Source organism: Muscardinus avellanarius (assembly GCF_963383645.1).
Source record: "Muscardinus avellanarius genome assembly, chromosome: 9".
Taxonomy (NCBI): Eukaryota; Metazoa; Chordata; class Mammalia; order Rodentia; family Gliridae; genus Muscardinus; species Muscardinus avellanarius.
In genome coordinates this window covers 106,514,267-106,541,504 of record NC_137795.1, presented here as the reverse complement: position 1 = coordinate 106,541,504, position 27,238 = coordinate 106,514,267, and the positions used below count along the sequence as shown (strand labels likewise).

The 27,238-nt window shown below is 37.2% G+C and overlaps 1 protein-coding gene across 1 annotated transcript in view; it reads right to left on the bottom strand.

The window, feature by feature from the left end:
• Positions 1 to 27,238, bottom strand: part of CNTNAP2 (contactin associated protein 2) — a gene marked incomplete at both ends in the record, with an annotated part of 1,557,236 nt that overhangs the window by 744,379 nt on the left and 785,619 nt on the right. Inside the window, one exon of the mRNA XM_080701281.1 lies at positions 14,015 to 14,215. Within this exon, the coding sequence (XP_080557407.1) occupies positions 14,015 to 14,215 (201 nt within the window). The remainder of the gene's footprint in view (positions 1 to 14,014; positions 14,216 to 27,238) is intronic.

Here is a 27,238-nt window from a genome sequence, read left to right as displayed (position 1 = left end):
ACACATAGATATATCATGTTGTTCCCACACAGAAGCAAATGTACTGATACATACTCCATTGGGTGTTTTATAGAAACACATATGCATACACATATATATATATAGATATAGGTTTGGGTGGTGAATACCTTGCTTAATCTCAGAACTTTCAACTATTCTCAGATTGGAAGGAGAATGCTAAATTGCCTAGGTATAGGTGAAAAAAAAAAGAAGTGACTGCCCTTGGTTGTCTTAGAACTTCATTATGAGGCTTACAGTACATTTTTGGAGACTGGTTAACACCTATATCTAAAAAATTATCTTAAAACATCCCCAAGCCAAATATGCCTTTTAAACCTCTTAATATTAGTCTACCATTTTGCTGTGTTTTATTAATTTCAATCATGTATATCCAGTTTTTCCAAAAGTCAAATCATTTTTGAAATCCATGAGACCTATATGCAATGACTATCTTTAGGAAGAACACATTTTCCCCCTGATTTGGTTGGTACTACTCCACTAATATTTTCTATTTTTACATTAGAACTTCATAAATTATTTTATCAGTCTTTTCATGCAAACTTTTAACTATGGCTGATAGAGCTAAACCTTTGTCTGTCCTTAATTACATTTTAAGCTTCTGTTTTTAGACTTGAACATCTAACGATGTCAATTCTTAACTACTTTACCATTCTGATGTTCTGAAATGGAAGCAATATGAAAAACGGTTGGTTTTCTAGATAGGCTTCAACGACTGCCTTCTAAAAAGAAAGATTATTTGATAATGAGCAATTCAGCCAACTACAGGGGTAGATTGGTATAATATTTGCAAAATACAAGTTAAGATCACCTGGCTGGGCAGAGCCACAAAATGTGAGGCATGTTTTAGTTAGGTCTCTGTCCCCACTGGAGAGGGGCCTCCACTGGCCTCTCCCTCAGCTTACTGCTTAGAGCTCTCTCTTTGGATACTTTGTGAGGCTTCTCTGATGTGCCTCCTGCTGGTCCTCTATCTTCCCAGATACAAGTCTGAACTCAATAGTTATTTTATTCTCTCAAACGGAAGTAATCCCCTACCCTATGAGAAGAAGCCATCTCTACCTCTGATGGTCACATTGTGCTTCTGTCCCACTGCCTGGACCTTGGCTGAGGTTCCCAGTACCATCCACATCCACATCCCTCCCCATCCCATTTGTCTTAGTTTCCATCTCTGGTCTTTCTCATTCTAACAGGATTTCTAAGAAAGCCATCCACAAGCAAGTCAGTAAGGTAAAAATGCAGTCTTGGACATGTCACTTGTGTTAGGCTTAGGCAGGAAAGTTACTTGGGCAAGATCACAAAAGAAAGAACATATCAACCTTTGGCTTCCATTTTCTATGTCTGGAAAGAAAGCAATAACCCTTTGCAATGTTTTCCCATGTCATCAATACACAATTTGCATGTTCAATTTGAAATAACATTATGCTAAGTGAGATTAGTTAGTCACAAAAAATAAGAAATTAGATGCTTTCCTTAATATGTGGAAGCTAGGAAGAAAATAAATCACAGGAGGAACTCTAGACGAAGAAGGAGAGAGAGTACGGATGAGCAAATAGGACACCCTAACTGAGGGCTGTCAGGGGGGAGAGGAAAATCCCCTAATATACATGGTGTAAATCCACAAACATCAATCACCAAGCCAACATGAGAAGGAGGGAAAGGGGAGGAAAAAGGGTGGAAATTGGGGAAGGGTTAAATGAGTGATATGTGTGTGTGTATACCTCTACCATCTTGCACTCCATTAAGATGTATGACTACAATGCACCAAAAAAAATTTTAAAAAATAAGAAAAAATGAAATAACTTGATATTAAAAACCCCAAAGCCAAGTACTCTATTGAAATAGATGCCTGTTTTTATTTTCTTCGTTGCCAAATGTTTATTAGTATAGTTCCAAACAAACTGTCATGAAACCGTATTTTCTGACAGACTTGTCAGGAGCAAATAGAGAATACTGGCAAACAGTAAGAATCCAGGACGAAGCTTTTGTGGCTTTCATAAATGTCTCTTTGGTCTGCTGCTTAACAAAAAGCTCTAACATTCATTTGTAATGTTCTAAAGCACATATTGATGTTGAAGTCTAGAAGAAATTCAGAAATTCCCAATTAATGACCTTATTAAATGGTCTTATTCTCTTTCTTTCCTTCCTTCCTCCCTTTCAAATTTTTAGTAGGAAATATATAAGATCTAAAGGCACATTAACCTAGATTTCAATATTGGTTTAGAATCTCAACATGGTATTTTTATGGTATTTCTTTTTTTTTTCCCTTGGGTGAACCCTTTTGAAGTAATGTTTCTTCAAATAAAAATTATAATGAATGACTCAGAGATTTAGAGTGGACTGAGTAAGCCAATATATACAAATTGCTAGGTAAGCATTTAATAAATACTGATGTCATTTCCCTTTTTATATCATAATCTAATTTTGAGGTACTTATTGTTAGGTATTATTTATCCACCTATATAGTTGACAGTACATTTAGCCTAAATTTCAGATATAGTACCAAAAGAAAAATACAAACTAAGCAGGCTGCTTAAGGGAATTTAATATACAGGGTGAGGGCCACATTGGTGTGGCCTTCCTAGTCATGCAGACTCTGAAACATTATTCACTGTCCTATAGAATTTATTTAACCAGCTTCTGGTCTTGGTAAATTTTAAGTGAACACAAGAGCTAACAAAATACAGAGAAAATGTTATTATTCATTGTTGGGAAAATAATAGCTTAGGAAACATACAGTCTCTAACATAAAATGTATGTATTACTTCATTCATGGGTGCTTCTGCAAAGATAAGTTCCTTCCACTTTATTTCTGTGTTTCTTTAACATTACCTTTATTTTGCATGGCATGGGAATTTGATTCAATTCTAAGACCTAGTGGAAAAAGCACTGCAGAGTGTAGTTCAGGTGTCAGAACTATACTGTGCCTTCCCTAAATGTGTTGGCATTGGGTGATCCTATTTGTCTCAATGAAAATATTTCCCTGTGGGTCAAATTCTGAATTATTACATTAATGCTGCACCCCTGTGGACACCTGTCATCTTTATTGAAATGTGGAACAAAGCAATCCACAATTATTTTGCAAGAACACAAGAGAAAGGAGAGCTTGTCTTTTATCTTCCTGAGTAAAGCTGGTCTATTTTGAATTGTAATTATTAGAATCTATAAAATAATACTTTATTTGGCCACTTGTCTTAAGACCCACCTGTACTTTCATCAGAAAGGGAAAGGTAATAATAAGAAATTCTTCAATACATAATAGGTGGATTTCACTTATGTGTATGTTAACATACATGGATATATAATCTTTAAGTGAGGGAATAAATCATTGCTATTCTATAAATTCATTTGTCTGTAGTTAATTTTGAGAGTAATCTTTGCTGGCTATGCTGGACAGTTTTATATGTTGATGTGTCTATACTGTACAGTTATTCAACCAAACAAAAATACAGCCTTTAAACATGATGAAAATCTGTATCAGTTGACTTTAAATAAAAGAGGTTATACTAGGTGGTCTGGATGAATCTGCTTCCAGCACTGAAAAGCCTCAGCAGTGAACCTGAGACTTCTGTAAGAAGAATACCCACCTGTAGACAGCAGCTGCAGCCCATTCCTGATAGCCCAGCCTGTCCTTCTTGAATGAGTGCCCTCAGTTTGGACATGCCCAGCCAGGCTCCATTATCACATAAGCCAATTCTGTGCAATAAATATCTAAGTGCATCTTCTACTGATCTTATGCCAAGGGTGGGCCTGAGCTGACAACGCTCATTCACAGAGCTCTACACCTTCATTGTGTTCCTGCTCCTAAGCCTCCCCAAATAATTTTTCATCTCCCCCGATATGCAACCTCCATGAACAGGAGAAGGGATCACCCGAAGCAAAACACACATACCAAAATTTCACCATTCCTCATAAATTCAAACTGTGCTCAGTCTTTTATCCATGAGGTACTATACCTCACAGAATTGGAGGCATAAAATAACCTTAAGTACTTATAAAAGTCATAAACAAAATGCTTTTATTGTCACTGTTTTTAAAGTTGCAATTAATATTTTCAGGCAATTCTTACAAGTATTACCTTCACTCTGCCTGTATCCTTATAATACAAAGGGTATATTTAGTATTTTCTGAATTAACATTTGAGTAATTACTTAATTTTACAGCACCCACAAGATTTTTATAGTAAAACTATGATTCTTTCTTTCAGTATCTTATTTAGGAGACATATTTTAAGCATAACTTATGAAATCTGATCAATTATGTTTATCTTAATGTTATGATATCATGGCAATGCATAATTTTTAAAATAATCTCCAAACATAAAAATGTTTGTGATTTAATATTAGGTAAAATGACTATGAGGCTAACTTAAATTCAGTTTTGTTTAGACTCTGACTATATGTATAGATATGAGCAAAATCAAGAGAAGAATATTCATAAAGGGATATAGTAAAGTTGTCAATGATTTTTCCATTTATATTTTCTTTTTAAATGTTATTATATTGTTTTATTATCTTAAAAATCGAAAGCATATGTTATTTTATCTATCTAATCTTTTTGCAAATATCACCCCCCCTAGAAAGTATGGAATTTTGAAAAGTAATTTAAAATAGTTTTTAAATCTTTGAAATTGGATAACAACCATTTATTCATTTTTATAATCTTTCATAATAAACTAACATGCAAATTTAAAAACTAAGGTTTTATAGCCCATTAACATATTAAGGTTTAACTAGTTTAAATGCAACTCTATAAACTCAGACTTCCCATAAATTAGAATAAATGTTTATTAAGATGTAATAATGTTCAAAGAAGATTTAAGTTTAGTGTAATTTCTATGGAGTTATAATTTTTCACTTCTAATCTTTATTTAGAGAAGTTTAGCAATAGTTTGCTGCCCTGTCTCTAAACATCAGAAAATATGTGGTCAGATAACTACAAGTATAAATTAACATAAAATTCATAATTCTCATACATGCTTTGTATTTTCATTTTCCTTTATAATTCTCAGAATAAATACTGATTTAAATATGGCTTTTCAGAATCAAATGTTTATGTATTGATTGACTGACTGACTGACTCTGGGCATTCTACCTTTGAGTTACACCTCTAGCCTTTTTATTTTTATTTTGAGATAGAGTCTCCCTAGTTGCTGAGGCTGGCTTCACATGTACAATCCTCTTGTCTCAGCCTCCCAAATACTGGGATTCTAAGCATGCATGACTGGCTTTAGTTTCTATCTTAACCAGCAGGACATGAGAAGACAGTATCTGAACCCTACAGTGTTAAGACAAACTATCAAAGTTTCCACTGGATTGTTTCCATTGTTAAGAAAACTAAGCTGCATGCATATATACTCATAAAATAAAATGAAGAAATTTAAACAATCCTTATCACATTTTAGAAGGTCAATGCTCTTCCATGTCTCACCTGGCCTGGAAGCTCAGGATGTCTGCAGTTTGAAAGAAAGTAGCATCCTTTTGGTAGAAATCAATCTATCTTTGGGCTGGGATGTGGCTCAGTGGCAGAATGCTGACTTAGTAGTCAGTGCATCCTTGATGAGTTAACATCAGAAATATTGGAATTAACCCAACGTTACTTGAGAGGCAGCGTTTCTCGTCATGTACAGAAAACAGGAGAGACGAGAGAAAGTGATCTTTCTGTAAGTTGAAGGGAGGGATAGAGATGAGATAATGCTGGTGTTGGTTCTCTTTCTCTGTATGTTCAAACTTTCTTCAATGTGTCAGGGAAAAAAATGTTTATAAAGTAGATCTGCCTTGGATCCCAGCTTTTCCAATGCCAGTTAGAGTGTCTTTCAGTAAGTTTATCCATCCCTTTAACTCATATTTTTATATGAAGATAGTAAAATCATCTTTGAATAACTGAGTGTTAAATGAGAGAAAATGTCTTAGCAACTTAGAGATACCCTCAGCAGCACCTTAATGAGACCCCATTTTAAACAGCAAATAAAAAGAGCTAGCTGAGCTGGTGTATCTCAGAGGTGGGATGGCCCTGCATTCAAGTCAGTCTTCCCCACACTTCCCCAGTAAAGTACTGGTTAAAATAGTCTAATGGGAACCTCAGCCCTTCTCTTGGTCTCCATTTTCCAAGTCAAGTGGATGCCCTTATTCTTCATCTAGGCAAATTTCATACTCTGTTTTCTCTCCTGGAACCCATTACACTCCTTCTCTGTCTTTTATCTGAAGTGTTCATCTCCCCAAAGCCTCCCTCTCAGTTTATAAACTTGCAACTCCCTCCCCTTAATCATACACTGCTCTGGGCCTGCCTTCCCACAAACCAGCTCTTCCACTCCGCCATCTCTACATTGTGACGGGTCCTGAAAACACACCCTTGCTATTTCCTTTTTCTGTTCATTCTCAGTGACCTCTCAATGGTCAATGCCCAGGGCTGACTTCTTCTTTAATAGATATAAGCCATTTTGGTTTTCTTGCTTTCAGTCATTTTTAAATTTTGTTCATTGGTATATTCTCATTTCCCTCAGCTTCTCCATTACAAGGCTTTTCTAATCAGCTTCTCCCTCTTCGTACCACTCTCATCCCTACTTTCTAGTCTGTTTAGCTGCATGCCCCCTTTCAATTCCTCCTTTGTAAAAAAAAATATAGTATTTTCTTTTCTTGCCCATTCTTTTTTTCTTCCTCCCATTATTTCTTTAACTCATCTCACAAAGATATTGCCACTGTTTGTAGATGTCTACTTTTTCTTTTGGTGGTGGTACTGGGATTCCTGGGAACCCTTCTACCTCCAGGCTACACTCCCAGACCCATTTTTATGGTTTTTTTAAATTTGGAAACAGGGTCTCTTAACTGGCGTTGAACCTGCGTGATCCTCCTGTCTCTGCCTCCCAAGAGCAGGGATTACAAGCGTGTGCCACAATGCCCAGCTGTAGATGTCCACTTTATCTTTGCTTCTGGGTGCATGGACATTGCATTTGCCCCTCCTCCAAGTCTAGACATGGCAAAGCACGAGATCCATGCTGGACCATAAGTTATAGATACAGGTGATGTGCTTCTTCCAGGCAGGCACATGTAATGGCCAGAACAGAAGTCCACAGCCTACCACTGCCTACCACAGCCTGGCTTCAGCTACTATGCAGGTGCCATAAGGCAAAGGCAGACCAGGAACCTGAAGGATTTGCATGAGAAACAAATAATAATAAGCCTCCATTACACGGTTGGGGTTGGCCAATCTTGACTGTGTGTTCTTTTCTTCCAATACCAATACAAGCGTGAGAAGCATTAGGATGCTGGTAGGGCTCTTCTTTTATTTTAGTTGGTGAGTGTGTTTAAACTTCAGTGAAAGGCAATACTTCATCAATTTGGGGGGTTGATTGAAGGATTTCACCCTATAGGTCATCAGAGATGAAAAAGGACCTGTATTCCCAATGCAGTCACTCCATGCATTCAAGCTGAGTGACCTCCAGCTCTTTGGATCTTCATTAATCAGCAGCCCGGGTAGGTAAGACTTAGGCCTGTAACACTGAGCTGGGCCATCACTTCATACTGTCTGTTTTTTTTTTTTTTCTGTTCCATTCTCTATGTGAGAGCCAGGATGCCAACTTGATGTCCCTCCCTTCCCCTGCCAGTGAATGAAATACTCAGGGTGAATTCAAGGAGCCTGAACTGGTCTGCAGTCCCTGTTCCTGCCTCTCTTGCCCTCCATTTCCCTCCTCCAGCCATCTGACCCCTCTCACTTCCTTCACTATACATCCTGTGCTCCTTGACCTCTGTTGTAGAATGAGTGAATATACTGCTATCTGTAAACTACAATACTTTCTTCCATTTTTGTCTGAATTCGTATGAACCTTTCGCATCTCAGCTTATCTGGTATACTTCTTGACACACAGAAAACACTAGTAAATATCTGCTAATTCTCCTATCCATTTTTCCAGTAGAAACTGTCATCAGCTCCTATTCACACTATTTATATAGCCTCTAACTCCTCTCCCAGCTACCAATCTGCCCCTTTCTAGTATGGGGTCAGCCATGTGGATTTTGGTTGTCTGTCTGTAGAACATTGTTAGAGCTAATTTCCTAATTTTATCCTTTATATATTAGTATCTCCCTTGCTTGTCTCATTTAATTATATCCTCCAGTCTTAATACAATGAACAGACCCTATAATTAATTAGATCAATGCTTAATCTTTTGATTAATATACTGATTAGTCACAATAAATTCAATCTACTAAAAACAATCTTCAGTTGGAATCGTCTAAGGTTTTTTATCTATTTGTCACAAGAGTTAAACATCATGGTTTCTTAGAATGCACAGCACAAACTTGCAAAATTCATATTCTTGATAACTGCACCAGAGTTTAGACATTTTTGCTAAAAATCGGTTATAAGTTACAATGTCAGCATCGTGTTTTCTTGTTTGGGTGTCACTAAATCATAGTATAGTATCACCAAAGTATATTGGATTTTACACAGCTTACTTTATAGGCAAAAATTGTGAACATAACTCCTTTCCAATAGATACAAAATCTAATAGTAAACTACCCAAAAGGACGGATAATTTATATGACTTCTTTCAACAAAAAAGCAATAAAAGTATGACTTATGAGAACTAGACTACATTGAGAAATTAAAAGAAATGAAACCCTGTAAACCAACAAAAGAGCACTAAATATAGTAAGAAAACCAGGAACTACAACAACTGCATATCTCTGTAATCAAATAAATCTTTGTACACATAAAGCATAAATACTTCAGCAGAAAATTCTTAATTAGAAAGCATAATGTGATTTTCAAAATAAATAATGTCTCTACAGTGCATATTGAGATATATAAGTAAGCATTTTAGAAGGAGGCCAGTAAGCCTTGTCCAAATATAGCGACAAATTTTGGTCATCCATAAGCATGTAAGTTGCTGACTGAGACTTGTCAAGTAGGATCTAATGTGATTTTCCTACTGTGTCCCATGTATCAAATTCAATTTCTTAGGGTGCGTATTTCAGAAGTAGATTTCATTGTTTAATTTGTATGCCTTTCATAAGTTCATATATTATTACATTTGCAGTTCTGAGTACATATAAAGCATGTTGACATCCCTTTAGATAGCTATGCATGGTTTTCTATGTTTGAGTAAAATTAATTTAGTCATTTCCACATTGGTAATTGATATGTATTATACCAGTCTCTTCTATGTGGAATAAAATAATTTTTATTTGTCTTGCTTTTATTGTTTATATTCAGGTGATTAATATCAATTGAATTAAAAGCTGCATTATAGGAATACATGTGATCATAAAGAATGGCAAATCAAGTCGGATGCAGGGCACATACCTGCATCTCCCAGCATTTGGGAAGGTGACACAGAAGGATCACTGGTTCAAGGCTAGCTTCAGCAATTTAGTGAGCCCCTCGGCAGCCTAGTAGGACTCTGTCTCAAAATAAAAAGGGCTTGGGGTATAGCTCAAAGGTAGAATGTCCCTGAGTTCAATCTTCAGGGCAATAAATAAACACATAAATAAATAACAGAATTATTATTTTGTCTTTTAAATCATTTGCAATAATTAAGGAGATAATATTGCAACCACACATTACTGACCACGTAAAAGTTTTAAGAAACCAATAAGAGTCTACATTTGCTAGCTAATGGTATGACACAAACATTTATCAATATAAAAGTGAGGTCCCCACGCATATCCAATCTTAACCATACGTAGCTATAAAGTCATTTCAGTAACTATAAAGCCCCACAAGAACTAGGGAGGGTAAGAGTCTTAAAATAAAGAACAACATTTTAAGTGCACAGCTATTACAAACTCATTTGATATTCATTTTAATTGCAGTGACTATAATGAATATACTTTGTATTCAAACAGATGTCACAAGTACTTCCACACAAGTTCCAATATAATTCAGTCTTAGTTAAGGATGACTAAATGGATATTTAAAATTGAATGCTACCATGAAGGAGGAAAAACCCAATTACAGTAAACATTAGCTCCTTAAAACAACAAATGAGGGATTTTTATTAAATTGTCTGCCTCTCATTTTGACACATAGAGCAGGGTCACAGAGGACTTGCCGTGACAGACATGGCTTTTCCTGTGTCAGCGCGTCTACACATTAGTTAGCCAGGGAAATAAAATGGGGACTGTGGGCAGTCACTCAGAAGGGCTGGCTGAAACACATTTTACAATACTTAGAGATGGTTCTATCAAACGGATTAAAAACCATCATGCCGATGTGTTTAGCTGCAGAAGTAGGTTAGCATGAAATTTTATTTCAATCAGTCAGAGAAGTTCCAGTTCTCCCTTTCGCCTCTCCCACAGGAAGAACGTACACCCTAGATGCCAACTCCAGAGGCCTTCGCACTATAAACTTAAGACAATGACTCTCAGTTACGGCTCATGAAATTATTCAAGCATGTTTGTCAAAAGCAACTGTTCCAAGGCCCAGCCAAACCCTACCAAAGCCCGAAAGTAGGGCCGGAGCTGCTGCATTTTATCAAACAAACTGAACATATTGAAGCATACTCCTGTGGACAAATAACCTTCCTGAAGTTTGGCAGATAGAATTTTTAACTCAATGTATTATCCATTATGTTTAAACCAGCAAACATATACTAAGAATAAATCCCATGTGAATGAACAATTTAGAACATATATGTTGTACAAAATGGCAAGGGTTTTCAAAGAACAACTTAAATGTATGTGGGATTGCATTAAACTGAAGAGCTTCTGTATAGCAGAGGAAAATATCAAGAATCTCACCTGAGAGCCGACAGAAAGGGAGAAAAATTTTGCCATTTACTCCTGAGATAGAGAACTAGTATCTAGAATATAAAGAGAACTCAAGAAACTCAGCACTAAGGAAATAAATAACCCAATCAAAAAATGAGCAAATGAACTAAATAGATGCTCACAGAAGAAGAAATTCAAATGGCCAGTAAATATATGAAAAAATGTTCAACATCATTGGCAATCAGAGAGATGCAAAACAAAATTACCTTGAGATTCCACCTAACTCCAACTAGAATGGCAATCATTCAAAACACAAACAACAACAAATGCTGATGAGGATGCGGAGAAGCGGGAACTCTAAAACATTGTTGGTGGGATTGAAAATTAGTGCAACCACTTTGGAAAACAGTATGGAGAATCCGCAGAAGACTGGGAATGAACCTACCATATGATCCAGCAATATCACTTCTGGGTATCTACCTAAAAGAATGGAAACCAAAATACCAAACTAATGCATGTGTATCTGTATTCATAGATGGCACATTTCACAATTGCCAAACTATAGAAGCAGCCAAGATGTTCATCAACAGATGAGTGGATTACAAAATTAAATATAAATAATAATAAACCAACGTGCATGAATACAAAATAAAATAGTGTACTCATTGTCAAATAAAAATTCACTCTTATATTAACCTACTGTTTTCCCCCTGAAAATGATTTTGGGAAGTTTAAAAAGAACTTTATTTACCTTATTTTAGAAAATATAAGTAATGTACTATTTTTTAAAAAGATTATGCTATTTTTCTCTAAAACCTTATACATACTAGTTTTGAAAATGAATGTAATAGGTGTCTGAGACTTAGGGGACGAGAAAGGCCTTACAGAAGAAGAATAGAGCGCTCACTTGCTCTGTCTGTCTGTCTGTCTGTCTCTCTTTTCTTTCTCTCTCAGATGCTGTGAGCACAAAGTGCAGAGGCCATACACAAGTCAGGAAGAAAGCCATCCCCAGAGACCAAGCTGGCCAGCCCCTGGATCTTAGGCAAACATCCTCCTCAACCAGGGGAAAATGAATGCCTGTATTTTAAGTTGCCTGTCTGCAGTATTGTATTAGGCATCCCAAGAAGATAACCCCAGTGAGTTCCCAGGCTATGCTGACCTTCCTGGTCTGGTGACCACAATCTGAGAAGGGCTCTGCTGGGCAGGGAGAGGCTGTGAACGTCCCCCAGCTCAGCGGGGGTTTCTGTTGACCATCTCTTCTCTTAGCTTTTCTTGTACCTTTTGGGCAACATCTGTGTGCCAAATTATTCATTCACATTGGATCTATTCTTAGTACGGGTTTGCTGATTTGAATAAAATGGATAATAGGTTGGAGTTTCTAGTGTGAGGAAGAGAAAGCCAAGGACTTGGGGAAGCCAAGGCCTTTACTGAAACTCAGTAGCCCATTTCCACTGGTTTCTAAACGAGTCCTTTCTGAGGCTCTGTCTACCCATTCATTGAAATGCTCTCAGGCTTGGGTGTATGCAAACTGCTGACCAGAAAAACACGTGGCACCTTCAGCTTTCTTTTAATCTATTAAACTACAAAACCAACTTTCAACTATTGAATTTTGCCCTGATGTTTAAAAAACACAATATGGCTTCCAGCTACATTCAACCTACAGGCTAAGCACATTGTGATTTCATCTAACCTCATTACTTCCTAAAGCCCTGTCTCCAAATACAGGATCCAAATATCATTCATAACTGTCTTCTAGACCACTGCCACCAATTTGGAACTATCTTTGAGCCTCTTTATGCATTATCTCAACCTCCAGCTATAGCATCTCTCTTCCAAATAACACAAGCACTCATTTTCTGAACCAACAATTTTCATGTTTCAACTTTCACTTCTTTAGAGTCCATAAGATATGCTTTTAGAGTCCATGAGATTTGCTGTAATTACAACAGGAGACCTCACTCATTAGAATACTCAAGGTTTCCCAGTATTGGATACTATTATGTTTCTAACCTGTTTCTGTAAACCACTCCCAACAACATTAGCAACAAATTCGGTACTGAATTTGGGGCATCAAATAGATCACTGGTCTCTGGCATAGTACAATGTTATTTCCAAAGTTGCTTCATTAAAAAAAAAAAAACAAAAAAAACAGTATACCATTTGCTAGTTCTGTCCTTAAATCGAGCAGACTCTAGCAGTGCTTAATATATCCCCCTTTAAATGATCACAATCCCCTTGAAACGGGTGTTATGATTCTGCTTGACAGAAAAAGACACTGAAAACTGAAAGCTAATATCAAGAGATATTTTGTAGAACATGGTGAGCACTGTTAATAATTAGATGTTATAGTCTTGAAAATTTCGGAGAGAGTAGAATTTAAGTATTCTCACCACAGAAAGAATAGGTAGTTCATATTCTAATTATCTGGATTTAGCTATTCTATGATATCTACATATTTCAAAGCATGTTGCACATGATATTTGTATGTAATTTTTGTTTATAAATTAGGATAAGTAATTTTTTCAAAAGGAGCTCAATTAGCTCCTCCAAAGTCCCATACTTGGGAGCCAAAAGGGCAGAAAATTATAATGCCATATTTAACTCAAGGCACATGCTTATTCCAACTATAATATGTGATAGGCCAAAAGATTGATTTTTCTGTTCCCCTCCTAAAATCAGTACCAAAACCTCCAAAGCACACACATGGGCCTTTCTTGAGTAAACTTACTTCCAATCTCTTCTTTAGGACTTTACACCCCCTAACAGTCTTGCACATACACATATACACCCTACAGCATTGATAAAAAATCATTGATATTCAAATTCAGACTTCTTGAGCGGAGACAATTAAATGACTTTAGACTGCACTGCAAAACCTCCTTCTGTTCTGTATGCCATGTACTGCAGACAGCCTTCAAAATGCTTTCATCTTTACATTAAAGACACGTGAAGAACTCAAAGAGAACGACCTGGAAATTTCAACAGAGCTTTGACAAACTTCCACAGAAAGCAGCTACTGATATTCCAGCACCAGACTTGTTCTCACCAAGGCATATATACACAGCACTGCAAAACTATAAACTTAAAAATACGGTCTCTCTTTTGAAGTCATCCATTCTTAGCTTCCTTCCCAAGAAAGCGAGCCAAGCGATTAGATTTTGCTTATTTGTAGCTCTCTGCACACTGAAAACCAGACGAGAAGATAATAAAGTACACCTGTTGGATTGTTTAGGCAATTCCAAACACCAGCTGAGATAGTAATTAAAAGAGGCCTTCCATTCTCGGCCTACCTGGAGTGTTCAACAGCCTGGACATCTTGCAGAAGTAGGAGACGTACTGCTCGCAGTATTCTGCGCTGCTGGTGATGGCGCTGATCTGGTCCATGGAGGCGCTGTACATCAGCTGGGTCACCGAGTACTTTTCTGGGTTGTAGCCCACCACAGTGGTTTGCATCTGCAAGTCATGAGACACGATGGTCCACACTTTGTCCTCTGTGGGCAGAAAGCAAAGCACAAGAGCTGAATGTCAGGATGCATGTGTTCCTTTAAATGTCACAGAATAAGGGATCTTTACATTGCCGCCGGCATGTTCATTGGATGGGTGTAGATTAAGAGTCCAAGATGGCAATTATTATTGTTATTGTTATTATTATTATTGGTGTGTGTGTTATCCCTTTTTAAATTTTTTTCTCTTCCATTTTCTAAGTAAAAAAAAATCCATTTTTAATTTTTTTTTTTTTTTTTGGTGGTACTGGGGTTCCTGGAAGCCCTTCTACCTCCGGGCTACACTCCCAGACCTACTTTTACATTTTTATTTGGAAACAGGGTCTCCTAAGCCAGCGCGCGGGGCTAGCTTCGAACCTGCGCGATCCTCCTGTCTCTGCCTCCCAAGCGCGGGGATTACAAGCGTGCGCCACCACGCCCGGCCATTTTTAATTTTAAAATAGGGTCTTCCTAAGTTGCTGAGGCTGACCTCAAATCTGCGATCCCCTTGTCTCAGTCTTCAAAGTACTGGGATTACAGATGTGCCACCACACCCAACCCATGTTGTCAGTTTTTAAAGTAATTTCTACCCCCAAAAGATCCTTACATTTGGCTTATAAAAACAAATTTGAAAAGTAGTAATTTTATTAAAAGTCAATGTATCATGGTACAGGCCACTAATCCCGCTACTTGGGATGATAAAAAGGAGAATCACAGGTTTCAGGATCATCTCAGCAACTAAGTGATACCCTGAGCAAGTTAGTGAGACCTTGTTTCAAAATGAAAGAAATTAAAAGGTCTGGGGGTGTAGATCAGAAGTAGAAACCCAACTGGGTTCAATCTCAAATACCAAAATAAATAAGAAGGAAGGAAGGAAGGAAGGAAGGAAGGAAGGAAGGAAGGAAGGAAAAGAAAAGAAAACACAAAGAAAAAATCAATGCAAGAGGCCTTTCAGTCTAGAGATAGCTACATTATCCATTGAATATGTATTTGCTTTCCTAAATAAATCTCTGTGTAAACATCAGTAAAATAGATAACGGCAATATTCCTTCGGAAAATAAAACAGAACGAGCCCGTGTGCCTGGTGGATGTCAACATCAGCAGGCCTGCCCGTGGGGTTCATCATGTTCCAGTTCACTCAGACTCTGCGGCGGCCCGTCATTCCTCATCCATTTATAGCAAGTGTTTTTCCTCAGTGAACTATAACCTCTCAAGCCACCGGGTCTCCCTGAACGCTGTTTACGCTAATCAGAATATGCATCCTCAGCTTGTCAGCAAATGTCCTTTCACCCTGACCTTTCAGGCAAAATTAGACACTGCGCTTATCGATTACTGAAATGCTCCATACGTGTGGAATAAAGAAAGGGAGTAATTATCTTGGTGTTGTGGACCCTGGACATTTCAGTTTGGGGGAAAAAAGGCACATATATGACAGACAAGGATAGATAAAAACTCTCAATGTGCTTGGATTTTAATTGGAAGCATTGCCATGAACCTGAGATAATTTCATTTAGAGTACGTAGACATATTTACTCACAAAAGCACCCAAACAAGGTCCAAAGCCTAGCAGCGTCACCTCATCATTGCCAAACGCCACTGTCATTAGGAAACAATCTAGGATCTCTGGAGAAAGGACTGATTCCGGGACTGAAAATGTAAGTGGACAAAAAGCAGCACGTGCATATCTGTCATCCCCAAAAAACAAAAACAAAAACAAAAACAAGCTAGTGGAGATCAAGGCAGATTGAAAACCCCCAGAGCCAAAGATGGAACAATTGACACCAGTAAGATTTCCCTGTCCTGGATTAAAATACATGATTCAAGACCACAAGTTCATTAAACTATTTATTATTTATTGATTTATTATTGATTTATTTATTTATTTATTTGGTGGTACTGGGGTTCCTGGAAGCCCTTCTACCTACGGGCTACACTCCCAGACCTATTTTATACTTTTTGTTTGGAATCAGGGTCTCTTAAGCCAGCGAGGCTGGCTCCGAACCAAGTACTATCCTTCTGTCTCCGCCTCCCAAGCGCGGGGATTACAAGTGTGTGCCACCACGCCCGGCTAAGTTCATTAAACTTTAAGAATAAAGAGCTTAGCTTTAGAGGATGCTGAGTTAATGCACTCATTTTGAATATTGGCAAACATAGGCAAATAATCAAGCATTTGGTCTCTCTTATAGAAACCTTCACATAAGTAGATATTCTCTTTATGGAAGTATTTCAGCCCCTAAAAAGATGACTAAATGACAGAGAGCATCATTATTCTATATCTGCTATGTTTAAAGGCACAGAGCCATGGTCACAGAAATGTGCTACTGTAACCAAACCAAGAGAAACCAGAGATGATGGGGCTCTGGATGAGAGCCATGTCAGACATCACCATGTAATATGACCAGGCATAAATTTGGCCAGGCTTAACGATCTAAAAGCATTTTTCCAGCAAACAGAAAGGAGATGAGAATATGTTAAAAGGCCACCGGGGGTGAGTAATCTGTTAAACTCATGCTGTGGCAAACTTTATAGATCTCTTTAGTTTCTTTCAACTGACAAATTGCAAAGGGAGTGGGGAGGAAGGGGGATGAGGTGAGAGAGGGAGAGAAGGATGGACTGAGATTTCCTAAATTCCCTCATGTATTTTTGTTTTTATTTCGGTAAGTGGCAGCTCCATTCTTCCAGTTTCTAGGATAAAGACTTTAGAGGCACCATTCACTTCTCTCCTTGTATACTCATCTTTCAACCAGTTTATTCTTCATATATTAAGCACAGTATTGTTTAAATAACAAAACTAATAAAACAGAAGAAATACAGCAATAGACTGTAAGAAATTTGCCATTATCACAGTTCTTGAGCTTTGGAGCCATTATTAAATAATAAAAGATGAGCACACACACTGGAATACCACAAGGACTAAATGATTAAAGGGTGGGTAGCACATACAGGGCGGATACAGTGGACAAAGCAATGAATCACATCTGGAGGGAGGGGTGAAATGGGACTGCACAAGACTGCATGGCACTACCCAAACAGCATGCCATTTAAATCTTAAGTGTTGATTGTTTCTAGACTTTTAATGAATATTTTTGGACCACAGTTGACCGTGGGTAACTGAAACTACAAAATGATACCATAGATAAGAGGAGACTACTGTCTTCCGGAATCAGAATCTGAACAGTCCTTCCTCCTTGCCTCTTTCTGCATTACCACCATGACTAAAATCAGCTGCCTTCCTCCGACCTGTGGCCTTGTGTGTCAAGTGCACACAGCAGCCAGCGTGAGCCTTTTCAATCAGATTCTGACTCTGCCCGAAGAAACCACACAGCAATAGTTCTCATTTACAGTCAGGTCATCAGTGTGGTGGAAGCCTTCCCGTGATCAGCTCCTGGAACTTCTCTCCCTCACACCGCCCTGCCTGTGTGCTTGTCTGGTGGCAGACCTACTGGCCTCTCCCATTCCTCAGTGGGCAGGAGCTCCATCCTGTGCACTGGACCCTTGCAGATTCTTCCTTAACGCCTGGATCTCCAGGGAACATTCCACATTCAAACCTTAGAAGCTCCTCTATTATCTATTATAGTTACTCTTCAGGGATGACTACGCAGCTCACTCTTAGAGCAAAATAACAGGAACTAACCCGTAATAAATGTTTCACTCGAGACTTCCTGTATCCCATGTAAGCCTAGGCTTGCTTGATTAAAAAGTAGCATATTCAGTTTTCTGTATCTTTACGTTCCTTCTCTCTTACACACTATATCCTAATAACTTTGTCTATTCTCATGCAAACAATCCCCATCTGAGCATCAGCCATGAGCAGGATATGAACGTGGGTCTCCAGTTAAAGGCTGTGGCATCATAAAGAGTAGGTTTTTCAAGACTTAAAAACCTTCAGTCTTCTTGGTGCCTCTAACATGGCTAACAGAGTAGGTACTTAGGGGAAAATATCTTGAATATCAAATCATAACTATACAATGTCACTTTGGAGAGGATCTAGGTTGACTCTCTCCTATTAGACATTAAGAGGCCAAGTCTTTGCCAAATGAATACCAAGAGGTAGTGGCAAAGTGATGGATCTATGTTTTCCTAATTCTGGGTTAATTTTTCTTCCACTTTACCCTGCATCTCTCTGCTTCAGTGACCATATGCTTGTAGACATATTAAAATTTTTATTGTCTTCTGCACAGTACTTTCTTCATCTCTTTTGGGAAATAGAAACATATAGAAACTCTTTTAGACTTATAATAGTATTATTTTCTCTTCTTTTCATATACCTTTATTGGTGCATTATACTCCCACTTCATAATGCAGTTCACAGTGATAGTGACATGCGTGCACCCCGTACTCGATGGGCTTTCCCCATCACATCCCAGTCTCTTCTTCCCCATACATAATACCGAGATTGACATTGGTATTTTTGCATATGGCATAAAGTCGATACAAGTGATTCCTTCATTAATCCCCCTCTTTCTGCCCTCCTTCCCCTCGACCCCCTCTCTGGCTCTCTTAGATTTTCCCCTCCATGATATGAAGTCGTCTGGTATCCCGATTTCTCCCTAGATTCAGCATGTGAGAGAAAGCACTGGACCCTTTCTTTTCTGTGACTGGCTAATCTCACTAAACATAATTTTGTCCAAGTTCATCCATTTTCCTGAAAATGACATAAATTTGTTCTTCTTTATTGCTGGGTAGAATTCCATGGTGTATATATGCCATAATTTTGTAATCCATTCATTTGTTCATGAACACCAAGGTTGGTTCCATAATTTGGCTACTGTGAATTGTGCTGCTGTCAACAAGGATATACATGTATAACTTTAATATTCTGATTTCAGTCCCTTTGGAAAGATATCCAGGAGTGGTATAGCTGAGTCATATAGTGGATCCATTCTCAATTTTCTCAGGAATCTCCATATTGATTTCTATTGTAGCTGTATTGATTTGCAGTCCTGCCAACATTCAACTATTTTGCAATCCCCAAACAGTGTAACACTATTATTTTAAATGACAACATGTTAACCTATTGCAACAAGAAAATGTCATAAATGGGTAATATAATTGAAACATGAATATATTAATCTAGCACTTACTGAGGCTTTGGACTGTTCCTGCCCTGTGGTGGGCTCTGAGGACACAGAGATTAAAGAAACTGCATAACTTAGCTTTAGAAAGGCATGAAGCAACCTGGTGGACATGGTAACTGTGGCGAATTGTAATAGGTCATTGAGAAGGAGCCACATAAGAGAGAAAAGGTGATGAGAACAACTTATCTTATTTCTCAAACCAAATACCTTCCTTGGAGTAAAAAGGTATTTAATAAATGGAAATAAGGAATCTGGATATACTGGAAATTGAAGAATTTGGAACAGTGAGTGTATACGTCCACAGACTCAGGACAACTGTGCTGGGTAGAAAGTTTTAGTGTGTGGCCACTTATATATTTACAAACAATTATTCATTAAAATTAGAATTTCCTCCTCTAATCAGAAAAATAAAAGACATAAAGCACCACTTCTATTCAGCATTATGCTGGAGTCTCAGCCATGACAATAAGGAAGGTAAACAAGAATCAATAGGATAAAGATACCAATTCTTTCAAAATCAATCTATGAATTTATTTCCAATCAAAATCCTAATAATTTATATGTTTGTATATAGGTGGAGTTGAGAAACTGATAAAATCTGTATGCAAGAGTCTTCAAGATTCAAGAATAAGCCAGGTGTGGTGGCGCACGCTTGTAATCCCAGCATTCGGGGGGCTGAGATGGGAGGATCACAGTTTGCAGACAGCTTCAGCTACTTAGTGAGGCCCTCTGCAACTCAGTGAGACCCGGATTCAAAATAAAGAATAATTTAAAAAAATAGGGCAGGGGGTGTAGCTCAGAGGTCAAATGCCTTTGGGTTCCATCCCCAGATGTGCAAAAAAAAAAAAAAAGAAAGAAAGAAAGAAAGAAAAAGAAAAAAAAAATCAAGAATAGACAAAGCATGCTTTAACAACAATGTTAAGAGAACCGGTCTATCAGAAATCTTGACTAAATAGCTTTGGAAAGGGATAGACAACTAAAATTGTGAAATTTTTAAAACTGAAGAATAAATCTATGTGTATATGAAAACTGTGTTTTAATTCAAGTTGTCATTAGATATGTTAGAAATTTGAGCTGTGTATGGTAGTGCATACCTTTAGTCCTGGTACTTGGAAGGCTGTGAGCCAGGAAGATTGCAGGTTTAAGGCTAGCTTCAACAACTTAGTAAGACCCTCAGCAACTTAGAAAGACTCTTTTTTAAAATAAAAATGGCTAGAAGTATATCTCAGAGGTAGAGTGTCTCTGGGTTCAATTTCCAGTGCCAAAAACATATACATATGAAAAATTTTCATTGTTTTTCTATATTGAAAAATAAAATTTTATTCTTCTCTTTAATGCAGTGCAAAAATCTACTCCAAGTCAATTAAAAGCCTAATCAAAAACTAGAGTTTCAAAATGTAGAAAAAAGGCATAAGTAGTATTTCTATTGTTTCTTAAACGAGGCATAAAATAAGTATATTGTATTTGAAAAATGGTTATATATGAGTTTATTAAAATTAAGCCCTTTTCTTTATCAACATATCACAAGCCATGTGAATTGTCAGGCCACAGAGCAGAAGGGCTATGTGTAAGACACAGACATGACAAAGGTTAACATCCAACTATATTAAGAATGTCTACAAGTAGTAACAGAGAGATAACCCAAAACAAAGATAGGCAAGAGATGTTCTGAGCCAGCAGTTTACAAATGGGTGAAATAATTGGTCAACCAACACACAGGACACATCTTCACTGTAAGTGGGGAAATACAAATAAAAACTATGATGAGATTTTATGTTATGTTAGCCAGTATGGCACACAAACATTTGGAAATGTCCAAATTTACTGAGCATGTGAACACCTAGACCTTTCATATCATGATTTTGGCAACTACTTTGGAAAACCATTGAGCAGTAACTAATATATTGGAAGATGAGCGCAGCCTACAATGACAACTAATTCCAGTTACGTGTTTTAGAGAGATCTTTGGGTGCTCCTATAAGAAAATGCAATTATTGCTTTGTAGAATAAGTAAAGACAACCAAAAAAACTATCCAAAAGATAATGGAAATTATCTTTTGAACTGGGGTCATACAGTTGAATATTATAAAATTTCAGAATATGAATCAACTAAAAGTATCTTTATCAATGTAGACTAACTCCAAAACTAGAAAACTGAGTAAAAATAAAAGGTAAGAGGAATATTTCAGTATCATACCATGGTTGAAAAATTTAAGAACACACACACACACACACACACACACACACACACCACACAAACACACACACAATAAAATATTTCAAGGACTGAGAAAGAAAAATAGTATTGAAGATGGGCTTTAATTTTAAGTTTTTTGTTCTATTTCTTAATCTGGTGTTGGATACAAACCAGAAATATTTCATATTTTAACAAACAAGATATGGCTTATTTCAGCTAGGCTTTACATAAGCATGCAGATTCACAAAAGTAATTTGCAAATATTGGTCACTTTGCAAGATCTATGTATACTTTGCTGAATAACTTACAAAATAATATCTTAGTTACCACCTCTAGTTATTTAAAGAAGCAATTTCTACAAAATTGCTTATGAAACATTCAGGTAAAAGGTTCAGCATAGTGATAGGTTATAATACAGCAAGGTTTTTTTTAGTCATTTGTAAAAGGATTCATTTGAAATATTTCATTAATCTTCCAGGAAAATAAGTTAATTTAAAACTAGATAAGTTATTATTTTACTTTTTTATAATAATTATGATTGTATAAACAAATTATTATAAATTTGCTTGTCATGGAATTAGTTTTTTCTCCCTAAATACATACTGTGTGAGCAACGCATAGATGTCTGCAACCCTAGATTATTGTATTAGAAAGGCCATTTTCGCAGAGCAGACTGTCATGGTAGGGGACATTCCACACCCCAGGGATGTATGGCATCATCGGGTGGTATAAGCAACTCAGGTAGCATAAGCAGTTTTAATCACGTGTAGAGAGACAAGTATGTAAAGCAGATGCAACACTGTAGGAAACTGGGAGGGAATGAGCTTGAGGTGCAGATGAGCTTCTGCAGGTGGTGGGAACTGTTTATTATTTTTTCAGCCCACAATTTCTGCACAGAGATGGATGGCAAATCAAGTGCTGTGCACAAGTTTAAATAATGGCAGTTCCTTCTCACCCATCGGAAATACCATTTGTAATCGATACGTGGGTCTTTTTCTTCTAGGAAAGTATTAGCTATTTTATGAGAAGAACATTTGTAAATGTTATTCTTTGATCGCAGAGGTGTTAACATTCTTCCACAATACAGCTAGAGATACCGACTGCATTTATATCAATATAAACCAGTTGGTCTTCCCTTTCCTTTTTCTCTCCCATGGAGAGATACAGAGTTTGTGTCTATTTGGCAGTCAAGAGTTCATCTGTGTAAACAATAGGAGAATTCTGTCCTGTGAAACAAGGAGTGACTCTTTGACTCTGTTGTTTCTTTTTTAAATGTATTTATTTTTATTGGGGCATTATAGTCATACATCTTGATGGAGTACAAGATAGTGAGGCAGACTCTGTTGCTTCTAATGGTAATTGGATTCTGACCTGAATTTAAACCTGGAGGCTAAGAAAATATGTTGGATCACTGACTGACCATTTCCCTGGACGTTTAAAGATATCATATTCTGTTATTTAAAAACATTTTCAGATATATTGCACACATGTGGTTATAAACAAAATATTCAATATCATATTTGGATGCTCATGGTTTAGGGCCTGTGTCTTGGCTGATTACCCTGCCTGGAGAGTGTCTCCCCATTAAGGTTCCCTAGTTTCCTCCCTCGCCTCAGCATAGTTCTGACCTAGAGTGTATTCATTCAGGCCTACCCCAGCCTTCTGTACTATTTAAATTTACAGTCCATTCTGTACTGTTTAATTTTTCTCACATCAGTCAACTATTAACATGGCATACAATTTCTAACAGCATTATAATTACTCATTGGTGGTGCTTATTTTGCATTGCTCATTCCCTACCACCACCTTCTTTAGAATATATATATATTGGTGGTACTGGGGTTCCTGGAAGCCCTTCTACCTCCGGGCTACACTCCCAGACCTATTTTTACATTTTTATTTGGAAACAGGGTCTCCTAAGCCAGCGCGCGGGGCTGGCTTTGAACCTGCGCAATCCTCCTGTTTCTGCCTCCCAAGCGCGGGGATTACAAGCGTGCACCACCACGCCCGGCTCTAGAATATATTTTAAATTTAATGATAATAATAATTTCAAGTATTCAAAATGACAGCATCTTGCTGAGTGTGATACTTCACTGATAATACTTACAAAATATCACACTGCATGAATTTCTAAAAGGACAATCTCAAAATAGGCTTAAGGCACAATGCGTTGAAGAGTGAGATAAAATTACTTTGTGGTGAAGGCACACACTTCCTCCTCTCAGGTTAGCAGAAAAAGGAGTTTCTGAGTTTTCACTTAGTAAACAACTTGCATGACTCCAAGCACAGCTTGGGCCCTCAGCACGTGAAGATGAGTAACATGTGGTCCATGATACCAAAGAGCTAGCGGGAAGAAGAAAAGACTAAATAATTACAGGATAAACTAAAAAGAGTAACATACATGCATGTTCAGGCAACTCTCTGAACAATCCAACTAATGGGATTTGCATGTAAATCTTAAATTCATTTATCAAATTCTTTCATATGCATAATTTTTAAAAATTCTAATAAATTACATTATGATGATAAACTTTAATGCACCAATAAATGTATAAGAAAAAAGATAGAGAAATCTCTAGTGAAATCATGCAATATTTTATTTTCTTCTTTTTATTTTATCTACGTTTTCTAAATTTTCCACCAGGATAAATTCTTTTATTTAAAAATCCTTTCTAGGCCAGGCGTGGTGGTGCATACTTGTAATCCCAGTATTCCGAGGCTGAGACCAGAGGATGGCAGTTCGTGGACAGCCTCAACTACTTAGTGAGGCCCTCCGCAACTTAGTGAGACCCTGTTTCAAAATAAAGAATAAAAAATAGAGCAGGGAGTGTAGCTCGGAGGTAGAATGCCCCTGGGTTCCATCCTCAGACACACAAAAATAAAAATTAAAAAAAAAATAAAAATTCCTTTCTACTTTATTTTTTCTACCTTAAATTTGAAAACCTATTTTTAAATAAATACTCTATTTGTAAACTAAAATTTTTTAAATAAAATATTTTCTAGTATATAATTATATATGTATATATTCAACAATAGCATATAATATATACACATATAATATAAACGCATATATATTGTAGACTATATAATATAAATACATATACATTTATATTATACATGTATATATATTATACTGTTGGGAAATTTTATTTTCAGTTAGCAGTTAAACTTAAGTCTTAAGCTAACCTTACAAAAGACACTACTTTCTATGAGAAGAGCTTTGACATAGGAGAAAACACATAATGGAACATGACAGCTTGATTTGCTCTTGCAGGTCAGGAGTGCCTATGATGATAGGGTGGTGCTGCCTCTCATACTGCCTGGGTTTGCATCAGTGACCCTCACATTTGGGAAGATTAAGCACATCCTGGCAAGTGACATCTTTGAGGGCACTGAGGCTATGGTGTAAGGGACTTCTGCTGAGAGGGGCTGTTGCCCCTTCTGTCTTCAGATCCAGGCTTAATTATAGATTTTCTTATGAGACTAATGACATTTTTCACCTTGGGAGAAAAGCCCCAAATAATCAACTGCTCTAAGTTTCTAATTTTCCCCATTAACTCAGTTTCTATTCACTGAAGCAACCCCATTGTAAGGCACATTAGCAAGACAGCCTGACAGATTACATTCCTTAGTGAGGATAATTAGCTAGAAATAACTTTTTAGGGAATAAAAACCCGTAAGACAGCAGAGTGAACATATTCAAGGGACAGAAACTGGTGTTATCACCTTAATTTTAACAGAAGTACAAATGTATTAGGTGGTTTCGTTTTTTACAATTCTCTGTGAGGCTTAGCAAATATTATTGCACCTCTTAAATCGAGCAAATTTGGCTTGCAGGAACATCCCCGCCTGTCCTTGTGTTTTGTCTTAGTTCCTTAAGTCTCAGCTTCTGAGCACTTTGCCAGAAACTACTGCCCTCTTTCCCTCTCTTGATGCCAGGCCAAGATCAGATTACCTGCCCCTCTCCTACTTCCCTGTTTATATTTCATATTATACTGTTAACACATGTTCTGTAGATACAACTCTTGTGAAGGTCTCTGAGTACAGTATGGGTATTAATAGCATTATGTCATTATTATTGTTTGGTACTAATATCTCACACTGGTACTCAAGGACTCAATAAATACTTAAATTAATAAAATAATGTAAAAAGCAAACAAGCAAAGGTGCTCTGCTCAGCCACCTGACCAACTAGAATTCATATAGACACAGGTAGGATTTAATGCATAAGTAATCATCGTTTTTTCCAAGTGGTAGTAAGCCTCTGATCTAGAAATTGAAAAGATTTAGTTTTGTTGGGAAAATGTTCAAGGAAAGAAATCAGTTTCTATCTTTTTGCTGGAAAACAATAAAATGACTATTAAAATTATCAATTTTTGTCATTGATATTTCAGTATGTTGGCGATTCGAAGGAAGTTCATTTATGAAAGCATTCAATAAAGTAACCTTCTGAGTTTTTATTTTCATTGTGAAGGAAAGAAACTTTTTAGTTGTGATGGAAAAAAATGTGTGAGAATTGGAAATGGGCTTAGAGATTACTGTATATTCTTGGAGAACATCTTGGCTTATCTATCAGACCTTGAAGGGTTATCTCAATCTCTGATTCGCTACTCACTATTTAGGCAATGATAGTCACAGGAGCACCTCTGTTACCTGAATTAGAAAGAAAAAAAGGAGAAAGGGAGAAGGGGAAAGAAAGGGAAAGGGAAGAAGAAAGAGAAAAAGGAAGGAAGGAAGAGGAAGGGAAGGAGAGGAGGAAGGGAAGATGGATCTCTGTATCAAAAGATCACTGACTACAACAAAAGTAATTAAACTCAGTTATCCGAGATAGCATAATGGGAGTATGCATGGAAGAAAACAATTTACGAGGGGTCAGATGATTTGGGAGAGACTAAATATAAACAAGATATTAATCAACAAAAGCAGTGGGTAGACTTTAGCCAGATCCTAACCAAACTGTACATACGGCAGTTATGAGACAACTGGGGAAATGTGAACACTGGCTGGATACTGAAAAGTATTTAATTATTTTTAGGTACGATGGTATGATTGTGAATATACTTCAAAAAAACAAGAGTCATCTTTAACAAACACCTATAAAATATCAACTGATACTTGAAATCTGGTCCCAAATGACTGAGAGGCAAAAATAAAAGGGGCTTGGATATGGAAGGAAACCAGCTGAATTTGGGTAATGGGCAGCCAAGACTTTGCACGGTGTTTTCTAATTTTCAATATTTTTGGAGTTGATCAATCAGCCGAGCAAATCTGCATTTCTACTTATAACCAGAAGATTATCACAATTTGTATTTACTTTATAAAGGGAATGTAAGCCTGTTTTTTTTTTTTTTTACCTATAAATAAAGGAATGACTGTCCCCTTGTTACCAGAGTCCTAGGCCAGAGGTTCAACTCCAGGGTCCCAAACAAATTAAGTCTGATCACTTTCCCCAAAAAAACAATGGAAAAAAAATATAGTGAAAAGCAGGAAAGGCATTTAATCAGTAAAGCTACACCAGGAAGAGGAGACAATGTTGCCAGCCCCAGTTTTTATTTTTTTGGGGAAAGGTCAGGATTCTGATATGAGTTCCCAGATTATACAGACAAAGGAAAAAGAAGTATGTATGGTCAAGCAGTCTTGGTCCAACGGCCTACACAGCAAGGATGTTGCTGCTGCTGGGGGCAGAAGGGTTGATGCAGAACAGGATGCTTACCCATTATGCCTGTTGCTTCTGGAATCCAAAATGACTCAGAACAA